A 25,761-nucleotide genomic window follows, 5' to 3' on the forward strand; every position below is an offset into this window, starting at 1 on the left:
GTACAATAATTACCTGGAAAATGTGGTATTTGACATGGCTTATCTCAATGCAGGTGTTTTCACCACAAGGTCTGTTTGCAAGAAGAGTTTTGAACCTTCACAAAAAGACATTCATATGAAGAGTCACTTAATCTTACATGAAATGAATGTCCAGTCTGCATTACTACTATAAAGAGTATAAAAGAATCGTCATTTTGTGATTCTAATTTCGTTTTATACATTTAACAAATTATTACTTCTTTATTGTTACCTATTGGAGGCTGTGAAGAGCAGTACTTTGTGGGCATAAAAAGGCTTCCCCTCCACCAGAAATGTCACATCTGACATCTCTTTATTGTTTAGGAAGTGGGGATCTAAAAACAGAAACAAATAATGTTGATTTTGTGTATTAAAAAAAAGAAACAAATACATAGTACGCCACAAAAAAAACAGCACTATCAATTACGAGTGATTTTCTATTTCTGGTCACAAGATGGCGCTCGGTCCTCTTTCCATTCATTAAGCATTCAAGTCAGTTGAGCCAATAATTCCTTGGAGATTTGCAAATACAAAGCCTAAATTCAGTTTTTATTTTGTGTGTAAATACGTGCATCAGAAAAAGCTCCTGCTTGCAAACAGTGTGACAGACTCTCACCAAGGCGTGATGACTGTTTGCGTTTAATCTCTGCCAGTTTGGGGATGGGGTAGGGCCCGTAACACTGGGTGAAGATAGCTGACAGCTGTTGGCTGATAACTTCATTCTGACCAAACACAAAGTATACACAATAGAGCAAACGTGAATTTCATTTCACACATCTAAATTTGTGTTGAACAGTAGTCAGATATGTTTTACACCTCAAGTTCCCAAGATGAGGAGAATGTGCAACACTGTAAAAAGAGATAGATGGAAAAGACCTGGGCCCTTTTACAATCATTGCCAAATCTCCTGTGTGTGTTTAAGTTGCCAAACCAGAGGGGGAAAGGAGGAACAGTGCAATTCACTACAAGTCCCCCAACATGCAGTAAGACTTTTTCCTCTTAATGAGGCTCAACACTAGCAAACAGCTCGTAACATCCACTAGGAATAAATAGGTCTGCCGATATTGGATTGAATCAAACTAAAGTATAACTGGAGACTTTGATAGCAAACACAAAATCCAGGAGGCCTTTCAATTGTCAATTTGTTCAAATGAACCTTTCCCCGTTAGAAAAGTCAACCAGAAATAGTCCATCCCAGTTAATATTACAAAATGAGTACCTACAGGTGATGTGATGAGTGTGATACGAGTTCAGCCCAGATAATGGTTGCATCAGAGCAAAAAAAAAATAATAATTCACAAACGTTATTAAATTTGAAAAAAATAAAACATGGAACCATCATTTGGATGATTTATCCTTCCAGTGATGAGTTTCAGTTTGATTTCTACAGTTGATATTTGCTTCTTGGGCTTGTTATCAATTGATACACTTGTGAGAGTTTGTGTGCCTGAAACAATAAAAAATGAAATAAATAAACAAACAAGACTGGAAAGCATATGATGTCTCTACTTGCCCAACCATTTTGGATTCTGAACCATGTTTTTAGTCGTTCATCTGCCAAACCTTTTGTGAACTGTGGCTCCACTGTCATCTTATTTCTTTGACAATGACTATAAAAAGTGGTTGATCCATGTTGGGATAACTTGTACCTTGCTGGCTCTGAGGATCTGGAACATGAGAGGCAAGCCATGGGTTATGAGCTCCTCAGTGTACTCATCTTCCTCAATGCAGATAAATTCTTTGAGAAGGCCCTGGATCAGTGGTCGGCGGTGCTGGGAGAAACATGTACGAAGCGATTCCAGCCATGTATGCAAAGTCCATGGTACCCCTATGGATGTAATAGTGCAAGCAAAAACAAAAAGATATCAGATGGTGTGGAAAAAACAAACAAACATGGTAACTGAGGTTTTGTTGTTATTAATAATAGGTTAACTAACCAAGGCTCCGTATATCTATGGTGATGTCTACATGTCCATGTTCGGAACTATGGTACATGGCTTCTTTTAGGGCTTTCAGTTTGACCTTCCCTGTCCGTATTAGGTCCGCCTCAGATGAACTTCTTCCCTCCAGCTCTGAGCCTTCTGCCAGAATCTCTTCCAAGGATAAGACATCCCCTTTACCTTTCTCCGTGTGTGACAACAGCTTCCGAAATACATTTCTGGAAGAAACAAGACATTTGTTTTACTATTACTTTTACTGATCGTATTTCTCAATTAATGCACATTTTCTGTTATGAACCACACAGTTTAAGAATAAAAGTAAAAATACCAGATAAACAAAGCGATAAAGGTACTTTTCCACAGTCTTGAGAACAACAAAATATACTAAAAAAACAAAACAAAACAGCACTTTAGTCACAGAATGTTAATCACGTTATGACCAACAACAACCAAGAAAATCCTCCATGTGTTAATTTCATGGTCCTTTAAACTTCTGAGGAGATGAGTTTGTGGAGTGTACAGCATGTAATTTACGTATAGTGCGTGCAGAGAAGGTGCGTGTGTGTGCTGCTGACTCATCCGTGGCTGTGGAATGGTGGTTGAACGTCTAAGTTAGGTTATACCGTAAAACTACATCACCTGTGTCCGTGTGCAGCTGCCAGGCTGTAAGAGTTCATTTCTCCCTGCGGCGCAGTAGAGATGCCATTGCGGGACATGGTTCCCAACATGGGGTCGGCCCCACGCTCCAGCAGCAGGCTCACTAGCTCAAGGTTGCCTGTGCATAAAAAGTAAATATGCAGCCACACTCAAGAGAATATAAAAAGAACCAGATAACAGAGTTGTTGCCACCTCTGAGGAGAAATGTGCCTTTAAGTCATGAGTCAGCCAAAGATGAAGCTGACATTCTGGTAAAGCTCTTAAAAATGGATTGGGAGGAGCAGCTTGATACAAGTCATGTTGCTTGCGTGTACCTGCAGCAGCAGCCAGCTGCAGCGGGGTCTCAGTGTAGTTTTCCATCCCGTCCTGCGAGGAACCTTCCACGTTGGCTTTGGCATCTAGAAGCAGCTGCGAAGTTCAGGTGGGGTGACAGACGAGGGTACGATGAGGAAAGAGGGAGAGGGGGAAAAAGAGGACTTTGCTCGGTGACTTTGAGCTTCTCGAACACTCAGTTAATGAATGCTTGATTGCTAATTTAGAACACAGGCTGCCGTGGAATTAACTGTGTTCTTGTTCCATTAAGACGGGAACTAAAGGCAGCTGCCACAGACTATCTTTAGCCGAGCACAAAACGGGCAGACTGAGCTAAAGCGAAGAGATGCACTCTGCATCCACAGATGATTTATTTCTAATAAATATACAAATGTAAAAACCCAGTTGGACGCAATAAATGAAGGTGTGCCATGCATTGTGCTTGCAGAACATGAATAAACTGACCAATTTTAAATGAGCCTCTATTAAATCTGTACATTAGGCAGCATTTAACATGTTTTTTTTTTTTTTTTTGATCACTCACAATCACTGCTTAATAATTAAACATTAAACACCAGAAACAATTTACAGTGAAAAGCTTGGGAAATGATTTCGTTTCATTTGAATTTTTAATGCAATTTATTCAAAGAGAGCTTAAAATGCCCCAGCACACGTTTCAAGCATTTTCTCTTAAAATTAAATTGCTCAAATCCCAGCGTGAACATCATTTGGAGGGCAGACTGAATTAGTTAAATGAGTTCGATTACAATCGGTCCACTGCGATTCACCTTTCCAATGAATTAAATGGAGCCTGTTGCGTTTGCTGGAAAAGTAAAACGAACATTTAAATGTTCACAATAAAACCCCATCTTGATCATGTCAGACTGATGATGACCGCTGATTGATATGAAAATGATGACCAACCATGAGCTGAAGCACAGAGAGAGTCAACAGATGAGAGAGGATATCACTACCTGCACCACAGGCACATGTCCATGTGACACAGCAAAAGTGAGGGGCGTCGCCTGGCGCGTTTCGGGAAAGACTGAGTGATGCTTGTGCACTGAGTTTGGCACCTGGGGAATGGACATTGGAGGAGGGGGATGGGGGACATGAAAGGGAGATGAGGGAGAAAGACATGAAGCCATTAAAAACGACGACACGGCCAAGCCAGCACAAGACAAGCTACTACAGGGAGAACGGAAAGCGCTACGGGAGCAACTGGAGTAATCATCTAAGAGGCCTGGGGCTGTAGAGGACAACCTGTCAGCATGTTGACCTTCTAATGAACACAATAAATTGATCTGTCTAGTTAGGCCACATCCTAATGGCTTTTCTCTGCTCTCTCCCTCCCGCCAAAGCGGTTTCTCTGACAGGGCTTCCACCTATCCTCAGGGTTATCTCACGGGTAAATGCAACAAATCCGAGTGAGGAGCTGAATGCCTATAAACACACATTTTCTACACTTGAGAATGTGTAATGAGATAAAAAAAAAAATAACTTAATATGATGAGCTAATCAATTAGAGGCTAAGTGATGCATAAATTGCACTTAGTCTTTGTGCTTTGGCCGAGTGTCAGTGAATTGCAAATCAAAGTTGGCACAATGGTGGATGACGCACATTGTTGAGGTGATAATGGACACAATCAAGAGGGTTTAACTTTGTGCTGTTTGCAGACATCTCTAAGCATCTCGCCTCCTCCATGGATTCTCCATGGAGGGAAACTTCAGTTATTTAATTAAGAGAAAGTCTCAGATTCCCTTAACTAAATGACGTAAGTTTCCCCCTTTTAGATCAGAGAAATCCCAAAAGAAAGTGTAGGCTTTGTTGCAGAAGTCAATTATTCAATGTAGTAAATGTTTATAAGCATTTAATTTGGTTTACTTGCACAATCCAAAGCTCCCAATGGGAAGCCATGAATGTGAAGTTAATAATGTTGGCTCACTTGGCTTAACCCCATCTTTGAAAAACTCCTTATGGTCCATTGTTGGCTTCAAAACGATGTAGAATACAAATATATATATCTTTTTCTCTTTTCTTTTTAAAACCCCCAATAAATCTCCCAAAAATGTTGATAAAGATTCATTATGTGTTCTATATGAAGGCCAGGTGGAAATGTGGAAAAAAAATCCTAGAAAAATTGTAAAATTAAGTAAATTATCTGGCCTGGCACTTGGGGGGGTCCAAGCATATCTTAGGGGTTTTGGATCTGTCACAGCGACACAGTTGATGTATTTGCCCCAGAAAACATGCTATTCTCACAATTGTATGGAGATGTTGCAGGTACACATGCTTAAGCAGTTGAATTTGAAATACACCAAATGTACTACCATCAAAACACTTACCTCACTGTTAATATTGGCTCCGGCATCCAACAACATCTGCACCATGGCCTCGTCTCCACGCACACAAGCATACATGAGTGGGGTCATCCCCTGCATGAACACAAGCGCCATCATAACTGAAGATAATGCTGTCATTTTAGCATAGAATCTCATGGCCAACACATCGGATGAGTATGGTCATTTGAGAGTTTTAGTAATCTTGCCTTGATGATATTTCTGGAGAGGGAAAAAAAACCCCTCTAAATTGTGTTTACATTTTTGGGCAGCATGGTAGAGACTGTGGTGAGCATGTCTGCCAAACAATCAAGAATCTTAGTTTGGGCCTTTCTGTACATATAGAACGAAAAGCTGGAACTAGGACCTTAAACAAGGTGGGAGAAAATCAGAACAGTTTGAAATAGCTGTCAGTGTTTGCACAAAATGTTCAAGTTTCTGCAGGAAAGCAAAGGAATAAGGTCAGGAAAAGCCTACTAGAACAACTGAACTTTATTTGGGGGTTATTAAGATGTACTCTGAATGGTGGGAGGTGAGCTGACTGCCATTTAATATGCGCGGGTTATTTCTTCATTTTGAACAAACTTTATACATTCCAGTTATATGTAAGAGGGTGTGCACAATTGTGCAATCACATTATTTCAGTTTTTTGTTTGCTTGTTTTTTTTTTTTGTTTGTTTGTTTGTTTAGTTCCTCTCATGAAAGGATGTAAAGAAGTTGTACAACTTATAACTTAAATCTGGAAAACGTATTTATTAATTAATTAATTTATTTATTTATATTTTTTCGGTTGTTAATACAAAAAAATAGCATTTGAACATTGTGTAGACCTTCGTATATCAACCATATATCATTTTGCATGTCTGCATAATGCTCAAGCTGAAGCAGCTATCGTCTATTTTTGTTCTTCTGTTCTGCAGGCAGTGTAACAACTTTCTATGCACATTTACCAAGTGTAAATGTGCTTTAATATGAATGACTCTAACCTGTTCACTCATGCTGTTGATACCATCCGGCCCCAGCAGGTTGACAGCCTGCTTCACCAGGTCTGTGCGTCCGCAGCTGAGCATATGGAAGCCCAAGTTCTGCAGGAGCTTTGCCTCAGTTGAGGCAGCATCCAGCTTTCTTGAGGCGCTGAAGCAGTCGTCCGTTCTGAAGGGCAAAGCACACCAAGTGAGTTAGGTGGATGTGCGCAATGTGCAACTGATGACGCAAAACACAAAGTTTACATTTTTTACAAGACTATACAAGCAATATAATTCCTTGCTGACGTGAGTTGTGTTTTGGAAGGGGTGTGTGTTTGTGCAAGCATGCATGCATGCATGTGTGCGTGTGCACTTTGAAGCCTGAAGGACTGCAGCTGTACCGAAGCTGGCGGGGCTCGCAGTCCACTCCAGGCAGCAGCAGCCTGGCAGCCTGCCGAACATCATCGCTATCCACAGAGAAGCTCCGTCTGTGCTCGGTGTGAACAACAGCCACACGCACCCACTCCATCAGAGGCGGCAGGACCATGAACGGCCTGTGGGAGGAGATAGAGACATACGCAAGCATCAAGGGGGGCGGCTCAGTGGCAGAGTGATCCTTCTCAACCCAGAGCTTGGGGGTTCCATCTCTATAGCCATTGTGACCATGTCAAAGTGTTCTTGAGCAAGAACCCCCTGCATCCCCAGTTGCGCCTGATGATGAAGTCTCATGTCGGTGCGTGAGGAAGCAATGTGAAGCGCTTTAAGTACTGAAGGTACAAAAGCGCTATACAATTAACAGCTCATTTATCAGAAGGTGTACAATAATCAGAAACAATTTGCATGCTACTGAGGTGCTATAAAATTACATGAACATGGTGCAGTATAGCTCATGCTGACACTCGGTGGCTATAAAGATTCTTACACAGTCAAAGCAGAAAAAAAAAATTATTCACTAAGCTTGGAATTTATTTCTATACCGCTTGTCCTAATTAGAGCTAGAGGCCTTGGCTAGTTGACTGAAGCGATAGGTGAGCAAATTGTCTTCAGTAAATATTGATGTATTTAGGTTCCATGAATCATTATAGTGTAATACGTTGTCGTGGCACATTCCTGTAATGTGCTAGCATGACACAACCGCACAAACACTCTGTAATATGGCCAAACAAACAGATGGAGTGCATCTTTATCACATGCCAGGACACTGTGTTGTAAGGTGGTAAGGGTGTACTTGTTAGCAGTCCTGCTGGGACAGTTGCAGGAAATGACAACCATATGCTTGATCCTGACCCCAGTGTTTTACACTATTGGAGCTGAGGAGTATCGCCTGGAAGCAAATACTAGAGCAATATTTTTTATTTTTTTTAAAAAGAAAGAAACTACTACAAACAGAGGTGCAGTTTCAAATATGCAAATATGAACACATACATTTCTCCACCAATCCCACACGTACAGCCAGATGCCTGAATATACGTATGCATGCACGGTGCTGCATTTTGACCTTCACTGAGGTACCAACAGTATGTTATGCATACCAATATGCGCTTTTTCCACTTAGGCAAGTAAATGAGCTGTCACCAAAACAAGTTACATACATAAAATTGCAAGCCCCTCAAGCTAAGCCTAATTACATTAACACTCATTTTATATGAGAAAAAGTGAAATGATTTCAGTAAGGCACGTGTTCAATGTGGCGAAGAATATTGGGTTATTGAATATTTATTGCCATGTAGGTAATTATCCAGTATTCAATATTAGAAAACTAAGAGATAATATTTGTAAGATATCGGCTCTTATTCGTAGATATTTTGTGCACTGATAGATCAGGTATCATGTTATCTATGAGCGCCCATATGTATATCGGTTTGAAGACACTTGGTCTGCTCCCCTTAGATTTAATACTGCCATATCATAATCGGGAATCTAGTACATGTAAGAGTTTGATGTGCATGTGGTACAAACGTATCAGCGCTACTCTGAACTGAGATGTATCATTTATCTTTCATATATTATTTAAGTTTTGCTAGCCATTATAAAACAACGCAGAATGCTTTATCAAGAGACAAGGAAAACGTTTGCTCCATCACAAGCCTGGCAAGAAATGAAGTTCATGAACAGTTCAAGGTCTTGTTGTTCTACCACAGCTCGACCGAATGAATAGAGGCACTGTCAATGTGTTTAGTATGACTAAAACAAAAGTGAAATTGGATGTGAGCGTGTTTTTAACACATGTTGTTGGCATTAACGCATGCACATTCAAGTTGGACACCCATAGGACCCGCATTAGCTGACAACCGTAATGCCCAGGGGTAGAGGCCTGCTCACGCTCAGCTGTCATCCTTGAATCACACCATGCAAAATGCTGCGGGCTGACATGGTTTTCTGCTGTATTGCAGGAAATGCGGAACAGCCCAAGGTACAGTATAAATGCCCCCAAAAAATATTATATATTCAACCTTACACTATTTATGAGGACTGTCCAGTCCCCTCCTTAGCTGCAACACCATTAATTTTTGTAGGTAAAAAAAGACTTGTCCAAAAACTAGCAATCAAGGGAAACAACATGAAAACATTGCCAGAGCCTTACATCATTCTGACATACTGAGATGGTGCTACTGCAGCATCAATCAATACTGACTGCATCTGCAGGTCTGATGCAATCACTCCTTCCTGAAACTCTTTAGGACATTTAAAGGACTTATTTTAATTAAGGAAAAAAAAAAGTTGTTCTTTGAGTCCTTGGGAATACATCTGGTCAGCCACTGCAGGAGGAGGTTGAGGAGGAAGACGGATATCGTAAATCTCAGTGTGCAGATGTGCATGAGCACTGTAAATTACCAATGGATTCTACAGTATGCTGAGGTGAGAGGGGTGCATATTGTGTGCAGGGGTGTAAATTGTACCACTGAGAGCGAGTTCCCCTGCACTTGTCTGGTGTTAAGTTAATATCCTTGTGATTATCTAGCATACAATATTCTAACAAGACACAAGACAGGGAGCAGGAGTTGAACAGATGAATCGATATCAGTCACTATGAGGGTGATTTCATAGAACTTTTTGATGGCTTGTGGTTTTAAATCTGAGTATGTGACAACTAAACATCTACAGACTGAATGAGACAACTTACTTGGCGTAAACTGGATTTAACAGAGCTCAACTCACAGAGTTATCTATCTATCTATCTATCTATCTATCTATCTATCTATCTATCTATCTATCTATCTATCTATCTATCTATCTATCTATCTATCTATCTATCTATCTATCTATCTATCTATCTATCAATTTTTATTCTTTAATAAAACACAAACTTTGATATATTTCCCCCTTTACCTGACTATATAGCCAGGCCAAAATCATAAATCAATAATAATGGTAAGTCCAGAGCTGTGGGGTGTTATTATTGTTAATTATTGTTCAATCTAAAGCGTTGAAAACGGCTTGCTCTCGTTGATAATGGTTGGACAAATGTGATGTTTTAGGGGTCTCCGGTAAACTAATGACTTGCATTTCACCTGACGCCGGCGATATGGGCATTTAGAATTGCGCAAACGTATGAAATGTGCTATAACAATCATGCAGCATTGTGTTGCTGCTATGGTTCTCATAATAACAGGAGCTGGGACCAAACAGCAGTGTCCTGGACCGTTTTATTCAGCACGGTGATGTAAATCAAGCAGATTGTGTTCATGTGAAATATTCAAATCCAAAATACATTGATCTTATCGTTTTCATCATGGGTGTCCAAATCTTATACAAAGAAGGCGAGATTTGGTGGGTTGAAATGTGCAAGGGCCGAACATTCAGCTTCCTTATCTTCAATTTTTCAGTGTCCGTTGTCGTAATTTGCATATTTGGTCTAGTAATGTCTCTTGATATTGAATTTCTTGAAAAAAGTCACAGCAAACTAGGCACACGAAATTGTTTTGTATTTCAGTGGGGAAAAAAAGACGCCAGTTTCCCCTCGTCTTGGAAGCAACGTCCTTTTCTGTCACCTATCCTCACCATTTTAGAAATGGGCGGGAATGGGCCATTTCATTTTTGGTAAAAAAATGAAATAAAATCAAACTGTTTTTTTTCCCGACTGTTTGTGATGGCATCGAATGTCCCCAAAGTGAACAAGATTGCGCTGTAATGCAGTGATCTCAAAATCATTTGTGGCCTGAGGGATGATATTTTCTGGCCATGTACTTGACTCAAAGTTTAGAGTTAGTGTGGCCTCCAACTTCTTTATTTCCCCCCCGAGTTATTGCCTAGATGGGCATTTTGTTTGTGTGTTCTTAATAACTTAACTGCTACCATAGCTCAGGCTCATGACAGATTTCAGTGAAACATAATTCTAAAGAGACACCAAGTGGAAGGAAAAGATATCCTGTCACTCAGTCCCGGTCATATCTTTTACAAATCCGGCCTTGAAGAGAAAGCTTTGCAACGAGAACAGACAATTTCAAGAAGATTGGAAGACAGAATGTTTTGTTGACCACAGGGGCTCACTATATGCACAGAGAAAGTTGTGGTGGTCACTGCTCAAGATATTAGATGTCATTACTCAACGAAAACTGCCGAGGAAAAGTCCTGGGAGATGAGTGAGATAACCGGGTCATTACTCTTGTTCACATTCAGAATGACTATTAATGTTCTGAACTGTTATTAATAAAGATAGAGAAAAACAGAAGAATTGTACTTTATTTGATTACTAACACCCCATTTCACAACACATATTGGTGGAATATTAGATATGGCCTGACTCTCCAGCGACCTATTTAATCTATTTATTTTTGTGTGGTTGGGTTTCTTTGCATGGGTTTTTAGAGTTAACAGACAATTCCCGACTTCTAAAAGGTCCTAAAATTGCAGTAATACAATTCAGTTAGCCCTTCCATGTCACATTGCATTATATGTTAGCGTTAAGCTAGTGACCTTGTATTTAATTCAGTTTCGTTTCACAGTTAACATCAACTGGGACTGACAAACACCTAGAAGCAAGCATTCTTGGGAACGGTGCAATGATGAAGGAATGGGCTGTAAAACTTGGAAATGGAAGGATCAAAACTACATAAAAAATGTCTATATATGATCATTCTACGTTGCAGACTCTTTCTTGTTGAGGGTGGGTCTGAAACATATCCCCCCTGGATAAACTGGTGTTGACTGTTACTTTAACGCACTCTCTTGAATGGTGATTCTGCACGATCACTGATTAAAAATGTGAAGCAATAAATGACACGCCAAAACAGAAAAAATCCAAAATCCTGAATATACCTTAATTAACTTGATAGTCAAAAGATCCCGTTAGTTTCGATTCACAACTGAGGATTGCTCATCTGCTTAATTTGACTGTTTTGTACGTGTTTGCATCTTACCTCTCAGTTTGCAAGGAAACTTTTGATGGCTCAATGTTGGGGTTCTCCCACTCCATCTGGGGGCAGTGCATGAAGTAGCACAGGGTGTAGATGGCCTCAGGGGCCCAGTGTATCACTGTGCTCTTCTGGTGGATGGGTGTCCCATTGTTGTGGTTTTTAGTGTACAATGGCTGTAGGTAGTGCATAGCTCGTGACACCACATCACCTACACACCATAGAAGGGGAATAACCAAAAAAGGACACACACCATTACAATAGGGTTTAGGTCATCATCATCATCATCATCATTATCATCTTTGTTTAGAAATAAATTAATTTATATTCTCCAATATGGAATTATAAAAAGCAATAAAAATGTATTCTACACAACAATGCGAGCATTCAAATGCGCAAAAACTAGTATTTACAGATGCAAAACACTGAGGATTGCAATGAGGAGTTCTATTCTGTTAGTCGGCAAGCGCTTTCCAAGGTAAGAATGATGGGAAATAGACATAGCCTAAAAAAAAGAGCTAAAACTCAAGATCTAATCATGCCAACTAACAGCATGCCTTTCCTCCTGACTGAAAGCAATTGTCATTGCTTTACTCTTATCATTTTGATGCATTTCCATTTGACTGCAAAACATAATAGAGCACTCTTGTTTGCATGTCTAAACATATTCACTTCATTGTAGCTATGCATTGTGTGCATGTGTGCATGTTTTATATCGTGCAATTACAAACAGTTGATCCTGCAAACAAAGCCTTTGTTTGGTTCTTAAATTGTGGCTTGGGTTCCTCTCAAGTGTCCATTTGGCCTGAACAAATTGAAAGAAAAAATTGCCTCAATTAAGGAGGAACATTTGGCAAAGAAGCAGTTTATTTCTTTCAAGAGCATGATGGCCGTCTATTGGACATCATGTTGTGATTTGAGAAACTGGAAATGAGTTGAGCGCAGGCCTCTCCATAGGCAACCAATACACTTAAAAATGGAGGAACAGAATGTTTTCATGAGACTTTTGAAGCATTTCAGGCCTAATGTAGTATGTACACTTTCACAAAAATTGATGCAACGTGTACTGTTGCGTGTACATTTCATTGACTAAATGTGAAAAAGTTCAAAAAGTATTTTATTCAAACTTGAGTCTTGAAGAAAAGGGGGTCGTCTTATAATCAGGGTCGTCTTATATTCGGGCCAATACAGTAATGCTCCACAACTCTATTTTTCCCACCTTATCTTGCAAAGATTGTGGCAGCCCGATCAATGCTGGTTATCCTTCACTTATTTATGTATTGTGTTTACAAAACCCAAAGTTATTTCTGGACCCCCAACCACCCCCAGAGAACATGACATTACCTCTGGACAGTGCTCAGCTATCATCCACCAGCCGCTGACTTGTGTTTACCTTATATGATGAGTCCTTGCTCAATCTCATCAGTATAGAATGGACAGAAGACCCCAGTGGTTTCCCCACCAAATATTTACTATAACAATGACGTTCTGCACCACGCAAAGAAAAGCTTCCTTTTGGCCATGATCAAATCAGTGGTTCTTAACCTGGGTTTGATCGAACCCTATGGATGGATGGATGGATGGATGGATGGATGGATGGATGGATGGATGGATGGATGGATGGATGGATGGATGGATGGATGGATGGATGGATGGATGGATGGATGGATGGATGGATGGATGGATGGATGGATGGATGGATGGATGGATGGATGGATGGATGGATGGATGGATGGATGGATGGATGGATGGATGGATGGATGGATGGATGGATGGATGGATGGATGGATGGATGGATGGATGGATGGATGGATGGATGGATGGATGGATGGATGGATGGATGGATGGATGGATGGATGGATGGATGGATGGATGGATGGATGGATGGATGGATGGATGGATGGATGGATGGATGGATGGATGGATGGATTATTAGCTCATATGACGTCGTCCACCACTCACACCCACGCAGTGCCGGTTTGTCTGTCTGTGCCTAAATCCAAAATTGCGTTCGCCCGCCTACATCCGGAAGTTTCTGTTTCGAATTTACAGTGAGGTGTGGCACGTCAGGCATATTCACAATCACGCCAAACTAAACCATTGCCCCTGCACGAATGAATTACACTTTTATGCCCGGCGCAGGCTTTTTTCTCTCAGCAAATTATCAGATGTGTTGGGGGAGTGGCACAGCCCCAAACACACTTGACTAATAATTACGCATGCACAAAAATAAAGTTACACCTATTTCTACGCCATGCGCACAGCCGCCAATAAACCAATATAAGGCCCATTAAGTTAATTGGCTAACATACACAAATGTACTTAAAGTAATGTATCCAAGAAAAACACAATGAATTTAAGAGAATAGCCTGTTGGGAATACATGAATGAACAAATGGATACAAAAGAAACAAAAAAACAGAATTTAGGTTTTAAATTTAGGTCAGTGCTTCTGATAGTGTTCAGGCCAACAGATGAGGCCTTGCTGGTCCTGACAAAGAGCACAGTCAGAAATCATCAGAAAGTAATCTGATGTTCATTATTGTTTATATGAGTGCATCACGGGCATTGTGGCAAGACTACAGTTGTCTTTTAAAGTGAGGATTTATGCCCAAAATAATTCTACTTAATGACACAGCCACTACCGATGATTCATTTCTGCTTAATATGCATATTCGCATGCACATACAAGGGTTATGTGTGACCAAATTACTAATGCAGAGGGTCAATATTTGGGCACAGCTAAATGCTGCCATCATCATGTTAGCATATTGATCAGTGTCAGCCAACACAAACCCGAAGAGTTTAAAGCAACGAAATGAGCATGTCGGACCTAAATACTACAGCTTGAAAATTATTTTGCTGTCAGACTGTCTTGCAAGAACAGGAGTAACATTTGTGTCATTGCCATGGCAACCACGGTTCACCTATCTTAGTGATCTAAGTTTGTCTGTATTATTCAGAAGTGCATTGTGTACAAACATAGTTGCCTGGTAAAATGGTTTATTTTAAAGGTAGAGTAGCAGGAGTAATGTTCCCCGATTAAACAATATGTTTACCATTGTAGTGGTGCAACATATTAAAAAGCCCTCTCAATAATGAAGCACACTCTATGCAGTCTAATAAAAACATTGTTACATTACAACAGGGGTGTCAAACTCATTTTAGTCACAGGCCACATTGTAGTCATAGTTTCTCTCAGAGGGCCATTATGATTGTCAACGTCTTCTATATACAATATAGGCTACAAAACAAACTGATGAATAACTAGTTTTGAAATTAGAGTTTAGTAAAAAGTGTAAAAAGACGAATGGTAATAAAATTAGCGAGAAATATCTCTATGTTATTAAAAGTGAAGATAATTTGTAATTTTAGTAATAAAACAAAGTCAATGCAAAATTTGTCTCGTGGGCCACATAAAATGATGTGGCGGGCCCAGTTTGACACCTATGCATTACAACCTCTCTGAACGTATTAAGAGAAATCTTTGTAAAGGCAGCATATGTTAAACAACTCCTGCAGTGGACTACAATACTCTCTCTATTTTATTTATTTTCTTGCCAATGTGTGCTGTTCCGCCTGACTAAACCCTTTACTTAAGCTGCCGATCATGAATTTCAGTGTCTGACATTGGTGACCACTGAGTAGCTCCACTTGAGGTGTTAGACAGTTAATTGCCTTACCCAAGGGCACCTTAACTTTACAATCTTGACACATACACACAAACACACGCATGCACAGACACACGCACACACACACAGACACACACAGCGATGTGCACTTGCACACACCATCACTCACTGAGTTCAGAGATGCTGCCCACTCGCGTGGCCAGTAAGCACTGTTCAACAGAGCGGAGTTCAGACTGGCTGTAGGCGTTTCCCTCTCCATTCTTTCCCGCTCGCTGCTGCAGAGTCAACCCCTCAGGTAAACTGAGGATGCCTGAAAAAGAGAAGGTACGCAGCAAAACTGTAATTGAAGTGTACACAGAGTAGAATATTCGTTTCCATACAAATAATATCTATATCTATATATAATGTTTTTTTTTTAAATTTATTTATTTATTTATTTTTCCAGTTATTTTTTGTGCATGTTACAGAACATGTTTAAAAAAAAAAACATGGGAGCACACCCTTTATATAAATTAGATACAGGGCAAAACAGTGTTTTTTAATGGCAGAAAGTTTGGTGTGTATCTCTCTCTGTCTCTCTCGCTCTCTCCCTCCCTCTCTCATGTATAGTATATATTCCTACTAACTGCTGGTGAGGCATATTGACCACCTACAGGCATTGAAGACTATCCCAACTCAATGTGCCAAATTTGGCATAAATGGCCAAAGATGTACTGTAGGCTACATTCTGCTCAATGATAATAACCAGGTATTTTGCATATCCAAAGCACAAAACAGCTGCTCAATGACCATCAGACCAGAGAGCTGACACCCACTGACGACGTGCAACAAAGAACAAGAGACAGTACCATCTGCTGCAAGTGTCAGGTGTCTTGAACAACTACATCTTTAATCCAAATCTGAAAGATCACTGACAAAGAGAAGTCGCAATTCTTTGGTAGCGACAGAAAAGAACCAAGAGGATTGTTTTGTTTTTTTAAAGAAAACAACAACAATTTGTTGTTTTACTGTTTAAGATCAAGTAAATCAATCCATCGTAAGCAACGAGGGCTGGCACCTTCCTCACCGCCACGTTCTTAAATATTTATTTAGCACAGTAACCGCATAGCCTGTGGCGTACAGTGGTGCTGTGAGCAATAGACCTGCTCCTATCAACAGCATGCTCACCATTCTCCGTAATTATGAGGCATTAGGCAAGGTTGACAGGAATGTAATTAGTTTATTATTATTATTTGGCCTGGTGCTCATGCTGGAGGGTTAACACTGTACATTGTATTAAGACATCAAACTTAATTATAGCATAACCTAAATTAACGAATGCCATAAAGCACATAATATCTTTTAGTCCAAGGAATTTTTTTGTGAATAATATGCTTTGAATGTCGCATACAATGTGAAAACAAACAGCCTCTTACAGATTAACTGACATTAACATGCAATAACCAGCATTTAGTAAAAAAATGGATTCAGATTTGGACATTTGGCATCTCTTAGTGCTATTTGACAAGAACGATCAGTGGGTGAGGCAGTAGTTTGCATTGTTAGCTTGTCTTGTGAGCTGACATCTTGACGAGCTCGCTGGCATAAACTGGATGACATGCATTGTTATATGTGTGTATTATGTTTTGACCTTGATTTCATTTCACACTTACTGACAATGTTAAAACAAATTAATGAGCGACATGAACCGTACTTGAATGACAACGTCTGTAGAAGTAATCAAGATTTTGTAGAAGTTTTAGGGCTTGCGACTAAAAGCAGATGTCTGCAAATGCCTCATGATTTACGTAACACATAAGAAAATCAACTTGCTTTCATGAAGGACGACACAAATCAGAGAATAATTATTGGTGAGAGGCTGAAATTAGAGGATTTGGACGAAGGCCAAACAATAGCTCTAAACAACTAGAGGTCTGAACAATTAGTCAATTAGGAAAATAGTTGTCAATAAATTAGATAATTGATTAGTTGTCGATTAATTGATTTTCGACCACTCTGTTGCATTTTCTGCCTTGTCAATTCTGAAATAATTTTGAATGAATGGAAATAAATGCAAACAAATGTTTTCTCCAATTTATCAATTAAACAAAAAATAATTGGCACTTTATTAAAATTAAGTTAAGTTGCAGCCCAAGTTGGATCAGTTTTGCTCTGTCAGGTTTAGCACATTCAATTCTAACAACATATCATGCTATGAATAAGTCTGCAAAAACATAGTATTTAGCTGTTCGTCTCCTTAGCTGTTTGGTTGTGGCGCATAATAACAAAGGCAGAACTGACAGTAAATTGCTGAGTGCTCTTAGGATGGATTGAGGCAAGGTGACTCAGTGGCGCTCCTAATGCACAGCACTGAATGCCCTCGGGGAATCACTGAAGGAGTGCTTACATGCCAGCCAGTCAACATCTGTGTGCATTTGCACCATGAGATATGTTGTCAGTATCGTACGTCTTGATTGTCCTAGTCTGTCCAACAGAGCTCTCGGTCTCATGTGAAATTACACAAGATTCTGCTTCGTATAAATGCGTGCTGACATTAAACACCTGCTTCTTCAACTCCTACGTTCCGCATGTCCACAGCGTGCGTGCAGGTTTATATAACGGAAAATAGTACATTTCTTGCAAGTAGTGTAGGATTTTAAGTCAACACTTGTCTGGAAAAATGGTTACAATCTCAAGGATTTAAGGAATTGTGGCTTTGATTTGCTTCAGCACCCTCCAAAATGGTTTAGACACACAAATGTGGCACAGACTTATTGCTTGGGAACTGCTGGTCGAAAGAATGAAAACATTTGCAAACATCAGCATTTGAAAGCTAAGCTACATGAATGCAACCCTCTGCTTTGTGTCACATCTGCTTTGGACAGCATTATTTTGCCCAAGTACAACTTTGGCGTATAAATAGGAGTTCAGAACATTGAGAGGGACATTCTGATATGCCATTATGTTTTTTAAAATAACAACCAGTTGATTGTTTATTTCCCCAAGTAATTCTGTATACAAACTATAAACTAGAAGCAATCAGTGCAAAAGATGCCGAAACAATGGTAGCAAGCAATGAGTATTGATCCAAAGCTTTCCACCGAGTTCAGTTGACTCTTAATACTCAGGGTGATAATAGGAAGCAGGTACTCTGCCAAAGACTTGGCCCCAAAATGCACCCTAAAAAGATTGGAAAAACAGCCACAAACCGTACATGCAGTTACAAACACAAGAAGATCAAACAAGAGGAAATAACTTTTAAGATCGATCATTTTGAGGAAATACATGACGTATGATTTTTCTATATTAAGAAAGCAAAACCGCAATACAATGTTCAAAGGTGCTGTTCTAATACCAGTGAAGAGAATGGGAGGGGAGATGAGAGGAGGCTGAAAGTTGCTCCTGGCAGGACAAGAATAAATAATATGCAGAGGCTCCCATTAAGGCGTCATTCAAAGAACCTTCCTCAGTCTCTGTGACAACCGAGGCAACAACACAGAAAAGGTCGCATGCACAGTCCAACAACATCATTAACATAATTAGCAGTTCATTTACACTTTTGATATGTGTGAAATATGCTTTGATTTTTAGGTCAATATATTTTGTGACACAAACACTTGCATCAATACTCTACTTTGTGTCACGGATTGTCATTTCTGGGGCAGGGTGTGAAGCTTTGTGCATTTGAATGCACTCTGCACCATCTCAGGGTTGACTAGCAGAAGAGTAAGAATGCCGAGCTCGATGTGGCTTCTACCCTGCTCTTAAAATCTATTTTGGAGGAACTCACTAAGACGTACACATCCACGTCTTGCACTACTCTCGACTAACAACGGATGTGCCTTAACATACATAGACGGTGAAGTCAGCCCTTGATTTGGCGAATCGTAATATGAGCGGTAAAGGTCAACCTTGTTATTTGATGCATTTAGACAAGTGAAAAAATGAACAGACAAGAGGAAAAGGTAAATTGCAAACGCTGGCTCTGAAGAGGTAATCATGTTGTTACGGTACGTGGAAACATGGGCTCGGTTTGGTTGTGCCAGGCCAGATGGCTACCATATGTATCTGAGCGGGTGATCAGAGAGGGAAACATAGTAAGACGGAAGGCTGACATGTGGTGTGCCATAACGTCTTCCCTATTTTATGGCAGCTTTCAATATTTTTGATCATCTGTGCCGTATGTCCAATGGTATGAATAATGGTGGGAAAAGCAAACAGGGGATCCCGCAAGACAAATAACGTCATTGTGGCGAAGGAGACTTTGAATATATTGGTTTGGACTCTCTGGTGACCAGTTTGGTCTTATGAAACCACAAGCCTGTAATAGGTTAGTCGTATGTCAACCACAAGGGTAAGAAGTATCCAAGTATACGCGTAAATGTCAGCTAAAATTAAGAAAGCGGGACAAACAAGGCACGCGAGTAGTTGATAAACTACAAATACATTCATGCAAATATAAATGGTTATTACACCTTAAACATGCAAATATAAAATGCATACAGAGATCATTAAAAAGTAAACATTTCTAGCACTTGACACAGAATTGAGTTTAGTGCATATTGGCATATGACCTTAAGGTTTGGCCATCCTAATGAAAATTCAAATGAATAACTGAGTATTTGGATAAAAATAAAATCTATATTTTACTTGGTTAGGTATGAATATAGAAGAAAAATTAACACATTTCCCTTCTTAATGAATGACCAACTGTTTATTATTTAAAGATAATCAACATGTTTTATGAAAGCCGCCACACCTTCACGTGCCGCCGGGAACAAGTTTAAAATAAAAACATGCAAAGACTTGGATGTCCATGTATACTTTGGAAAGCAGAGGTTTATTTTAAAGTCGGCCTTCTCATCGCGTGCTACCTTCAAGATTATGTGTTACTGCAGCAGGCTTGACTGTCTTCCCAATGGTGAACACCAAATAAATGGGTACTCAAGAAAGAATAATGACTGACTTGAGATACTAGAATTACGCAATGACCCCCAGATTCTAAAATTCCAAATTTAAGATCGTCACATTCTGACAAAAACAGAGGGAACCCAATGAAGAAAGGTTGGTCTAAAAGTACTGAAAAATAGCTCTTAATTAATTAATTTATCAGACATAGGCGGGGCTAAGGAACCATCCCAATCTTAATTCTTCATTTTATGAGACGGTGCACATAAAGAATGTCATTTCCTGTACAGTGACACACAAATCAATCAATATAAAGAAATTGCTTCTTGTTTGACTTGCTGTTGCTGTTTTACCAGTCACAGACATGCTTACGTAGTTTAAAAATCAAGCTGCAAAGATGTCACTAAATGTCACTGTCATTAAACTACAGCTTTGCCTCTGCTGCAAAACATTTATTGAGACAATCTTATTCTATGTGCAAAGAAGGGACTCTTTCATTTGACTGTTGATCGTATACATTTGTGATAGGTATCAATTATTCAACAAGATTTATTTGATCGCGTGGAATTGATGGCTTGAAGCAATGGAGGCGAAACAAATTGTATTGTTTAGCTTCAATATGACATCGGAATGAAACATTTCACTTCCCAATAAGAAAAGCTATTTAAGAAATAAAAATAGATTAATTGGCTGTTTGTGACCCATTGGCGATCAATTGAATTAAGATTAAAATGCCCTTTCTCAATATGTAAATGAAACTATTACATTTTAAAGTTGAGGTTTTGCTTGAAGGCTTACTTTTATGACCATGGATGCAGCAACATGGTAATTACAATAAAGTGCAGTAATAAACACATTAAATGGTATCTCCCAATAATTACAGTGCAATGCTGGTTATGTGTGGACACCAGGGAGCATTTAGCTCCAATCCTGCCATTCAGCTTTATAATTAGGTGATGGAAGTCCCACCAGTCTTGAAATAAGTGTGACGATTACGGTATAAGTAATTGCTACCATTTTAGGGCTTAATTGCAGAAATAAACATTTGGACATGAAATAGGCTATATTCTAATTAGAAATAACGTTTTTTTTCCCTTATAAAGTAACGTCGCAAAGCGACTGCTTCGGAACCAGCCGCAGTTTCTATAACAAATAAGTAGGTCAGGCGGAAAGAAAGTAAGGAAACAGTGTGGGGGTTGGCCAACTGAATGTTCTCGTACAGTATTTGTTGTTGTAACGTTAGATTTCCCTGCATAAAGCGAGGTGATCCAACAGAAAGTTAGATGAAGAACTTTGCCCCATTGCAAGCACACTAGAAAATGCTGTTTTGTCTGCTCGGAAAGTTTTTATCTCTCATTCTTCCTTCATGTAGGTTCTCTCTAGGTACTCCAACTCCTCCTACATTCCAAAGACATGCATGCTGGAGACTATAATTCGCAACAAGTGTGAACATGACGGTGGAGTTGTTTGTTTAATTGTTTGTTTTGTTTTTGAGGTTGTTCGCAAACAACATACAGCATACATAAGATGTAGTTATTTTCAAAAGAAAAATTGAGTTTTTATCTCATAGTTAAACAAATCATGGCGTACTTAAGTGTGGCCTGAGCTGAAAAACACAAAGCTGAAAAACACAGAGAAAATGGGAGTTGAGAAAAAGAGACAAGTGAAATGAGGTGAAGTTAAGCAAAAAATACACATGCTAGAACACACAGTTCATCATCACAAAATAGACGGGCGACACACAAGAGATGACTCGTGATGGGTGACCGGAGCATAACAAGGGCACAACTATTACGTAATCATATCCAATCAGAGGGAAACCAGCCTCCCTCTTGGCTGTGTGTTACTTAGCCCCAAGGTAGCAGCTCACTTGTTATTATTTCACTCTTTTTTTTTTTTTTTTATCTCTTTTCTGCCGCGAAGGGTAATAGGTCTGTGTGTAGTATCCAAGAGTAGTCCAGTTCCCGCGGGATGCTTTCCAGATAATACTGGCAATCAGCAACAAGGGGCGTTGGAAGGGGGGCTGTGAAGTCACTGAGCCATGCACACACCCTCACCCCCCTCCAAGGTCTACTTTTCTATGAAAGCCGACGTGTCCTTTATTAGTTGTCTCCCATGTCATCTATTTGTAAAAGTCTTTGACTGGTGCGTTGCAGTCAACGCAAGATGGACAAAACCATGGTGACGCTGGAGGGCTCCTATTGACAGAATGTACCAGCATTCCAGCTAAATGCAACAATGTTTTGATGTAATTGCTCATTTAGCACTGAGGGCACTCGAGTAATTAAAGAATATGACTAATGCCATGAATATGGGATTTTGCTACAAGGGGAAGTTTTCCTTAGGGCCACAGATGACATCATACCCAGCTGCTTGTAAACATGGGTTGCTTTTAAATGAAGTCACTCGTGGACATAAAAACTCAGCAGCATACACACGAAGAAAAGTGCAAAGCAGATAAGACAGTAACGTCTCCAGGCAGAAAGGTACAGTCACTAGCTGTGCGTAATGGGCGCACGGTTCTTACGTCTGTGTGTCTGAGTCACTTTGTGTCTTTACGACGGTGTACATTTGCCTGCATTCACGAAATGAGGAAGTGTAAGATGCTCACTACAACAGAAAACAAGGACACACATACTAATGTTCAAGCAAACATTTTTAACGTTGCTGTCAAAAAGAAACCTGAAAATAAAAATACTTTGTTTGAATTTTAAATGTGTACCAAACCAATCACAGACCAAAACAAAATGGTGCTGTACTCTTCACAGTTTGACAAGAGCAGAAATGAATGTGAAGGGAGCAATTGTACAGTAGGAGACAAAAGTATGATTCATTGTTTTCTGGTAAAAAAGAAAAAAAAAACAGAAGTACTTGATGTTGGAAATCATGACAAACTATGATTAATGTAAAAAAATAAATTGAAAACTGCCAAACAACTTGGACAAGGGCTAGAACTACCGGCCACAAAACATTAAACCATCCATCTTATACGGCTTTTCCATAAGTAAGTTTGTGGGTGAGCTGGAGTATATCTCTATTTTGGCACACCTGTAGAAAATATACAGTCTTCAATTACCTACCATGCAGGTTTTTGGAATGTGGCATAAAGACAGGATACAAAAAAAACCAAAAAAACAAGCACCGGCAGTCGAGATTCGAACGCCGGCCACAAAACAAATTGGCATAAAATCAGTCGCAATGGATTTTCAATCATGCCTCCTCGTAGTCCTTGAATGTCTGCAAATAAACTATCTGATGTGGTTAGTGTGATGCCATCCCAGCAGACTGAACAGCTGCTTAGAGAGATGATTTTTGTGTTTTCATTCCTCAATTGAAACATCTTGAAGTTTAATTTTCTTGTAATCGCTCTGGGAAGCCAAAATATGACCCCAGCCTTCGGGTCAAACAAAAAGACTAAATTCAGTGTACCCGCTCTGTAGAAATACCAGAAATTACTATTAAAGCCACAAACACCACTTTATGTTTGCTCGACACGGATCATAGCACTAATAAGTTTATGTGTGTTTTGTCTTTTTTGTTAAAGCATAGAAATCTTTCATGTTTGTATCACACAATACATTACCGATTTGTGTTGATGTGCCAAAACAATACAATACAGGTTGGCAGTAAAAACAATGGTCCCCATATTCCTTTCCAATTTCTAACAGCAAGTAATTTCTTTCACACCTTCATTGAACTTTCTTCTCAAAATGTTGCTCCTCCCTGAGTGGTTTCAGGTTGGGAGACCTGCAAAATATGATGCATTGAGCTACAAATTGCTCAGTAATTGTTTAACTCACCTAGCGTAATCTATCATCCTGACCACGCATAGTCGCAGTGCGGCGCGTCCAAACACACTGGAAGTGGGCCATGCTTGGCAGAGACTGATGAGGCTCATGGTCGTGTGCTGCTCCCTAATTCTTTCCCACCTCGACTCCAGCACATCCTCTGAGGAAGGACTCTCATTGTTCAGGGCCAACTCTAGCAAATATCCCTGTCACTTAGATAATGTGGGAGAAGTCGTATCGAGAATGCCATCATTCGGAATGAAATCTCATGAGATGCTTTGAAACATGTTTTTTGGTGCGTGGAAAATATAGATACTGACTAAATGTTTTCTAAGTTTGATGTGTATGAGACTGATTGATGATTACTTTTGGGAATTTCAAGTGTGAGGTCAATAGCGATTCAGTCATTTTTCCCAATATCCCTTGCTGCACCTCATTCTTGGTTGTTCTCACTCCCTAACTCACTCGTCGTCCCTCCTGCTAAGTACTAACTATAACTAGATCCTTAGAGCTATAGGGAACATCTCATTTGCCTTATTTACAACGCTCCACGGTCCCCATGCTTGGTCCACAACTTGGACGTCTATCTCTCACAGATGCCCGAGGAGCTCAGTTTTTTGAATGTACCCCAAGGATCTAGGACGGAGACGGCTCCATTGAGGAGCTATAATTGAGCATACACATATGCACGAGACTCATTAAAAAAAGATGCAACACTTTGTTGGAATTGTGAATCTTTTTAAAAGGGTATTAAAAATGTTGCAAATTTAATTTAGGGATTTCTGTGTACACCCTGATCAATATCGTCCGAATGGTGGATTTACTTTCGAAGGATTTCTATTCTCTACAACAATAGTTAAATTTTCACTCAAAATTTGACTCTGCTTTTTAAAAGGTCATTTCTAAACTCGGCTCTTTGAAGTTGGACATTTTCCAGCTCTGGATATGCAGCCAAATGCATCAGGCTGCACAGAGGAAGTGCCAGAGCCACTCAAGCAGAAAAGTAAGTTGTTTTTGCCTGGACTAGCACATGCTTTGGCCTTGACTGTTTGAGGACTCTATCAGTTAGAACTCTTTGGAGTTCAATTTGAGTGCCCTGGTCATATTGAAATTCGGGTATATTATATTAATTTGTGTATTTATTTATTAGTTTGTTTATTTATCTGTTTGTTTATTCATGCATGCATTCACTTATTCACTTATGTCAGTTAGTTATTGTTCAACTCAGCTGGATCAAATGTTGGAGAAAACATACATCCTTTCTGAAGATAGAATATAATTACTATCACTAATAAATTTTGGTAGTTTCTAAATATTTGCTGACTATGTCACACACTTTTGGCAGATGACTATTTTTATACTTTGAAAGGTCCCAGTATTCCTTGTTTGCTTTTTTAAAACTTGGAAGTCAACCCCACCTCAGGAATCAGGCAGAGATTTTACATAATTCCAAACTGAACAATGAGCTCCTTATTGAATTGCTTAACAGTTTAAAGTGGCACCGTACCAAATCAATGTAGGCACTGTGTGACTGATTCGTTTATTTATTTCAAACTTTAGTCATTTGTGTACAGTATGTACTATATAGTGTAAGTATGTGTGAATACACCACGAGACCTCCAAGCTTTGTGACACCATATTTGGGTTTCGGGGTGATGTGGATTATGCAAGGTTTTTCCCGGCCTGCCAGTCTTTCCCACCCACTGTGCTGTCACAGCAGAGCCAGTAAGGCAAAAGGAAAATGCACAAGGAGTAAGGAACAGGGGGGACAGATTAGCATGTAGCAATATGCTGGAAGCAGGAAGATAGTCCTTCAGAGGAAACACCCAGCATGAAGGAATTGTAGATGCATAAAATATATCTAGCAAG

General features: G+C 39.6%; 1 protein-coding gene across 2 annotated transcripts in view; it reads right to left on the bottom strand.

Annotated features, from left to right (window-relative positions):
• Nucleotides 1-25,761, bottom strand: part of btbd11b (BTB (POZ) domain containing 11b) — a 55,476-nt gene that overhangs the window by 1,800 nt on the left and 27,915 nt on the right. The window contains exons 2-14 of one of the 2 annotated variants that reach the window (XM_049721971.2): nucleotides 15,387-15,527; nucleotides 11,593-11,797; nucleotides 6,634-6,786; nucleotides 6,254-6,419; nucleotides 5,274-5,363; nucleotides 3,902-4,003; nucleotides 2,930-3,023; nucleotides 2,598-2,733; nucleotides 1,956-2,176; nucleotides 1,668-1,846; nucleotides 635-740; nucleotides 251-353; nucleotides 14-95 (exon numbers count right to left, since the gene is read on the bottom strand). In XM_049721971.2, the coding sequence (XP_049577928.1) occupies nucleotides 14-95; nucleotides 251-353; nucleotides 635-740; nucleotides 1,668-1,846; nucleotides 1,956-2,176; nucleotides 2,598-2,733; nucleotides 2,930-3,023; nucleotides 3,902-4,003; nucleotides 5,274-5,363; nucleotides 6,254-6,419; nucleotides 6,634-6,786; nucleotides 11,593-11,797; nucleotides 15,387-15,527 (1,778 nt within the window). The remainder of the gene's footprint in view (nucleotides 1-13; nucleotides 96-250; nucleotides 354-634; nucleotides 741-1,667; nucleotides 1,847-1,955; nucleotides 2,177-2,597; nucleotides 2,734-2,929; nucleotides 3,024-3,901; nucleotides 4,004-5,273; nucleotides 5,364-6,253; nucleotides 6,420-6,633; nucleotides 6,787-11,592; nucleotides 11,798-15,386; nucleotides 15,528-25,761) is intronic. The other variant, XM_049721972.2, reaches the window with a different exon arrangement.

The sequence above is a fragment of the Syngnathus scovelli genome, chromosome 6 (genome assembly GCF_024217435.2).
Source record: "Syngnathus scovelli strain Florida chromosome 6, RoL_Ssco_1.2, whole genome shotgun sequence".
NCBI lineage: Eukaryota > Metazoa > Chordata > Actinopteri > Syngnathiformes > Syngnathidae > Syngnathus > Syngnathus scovelli.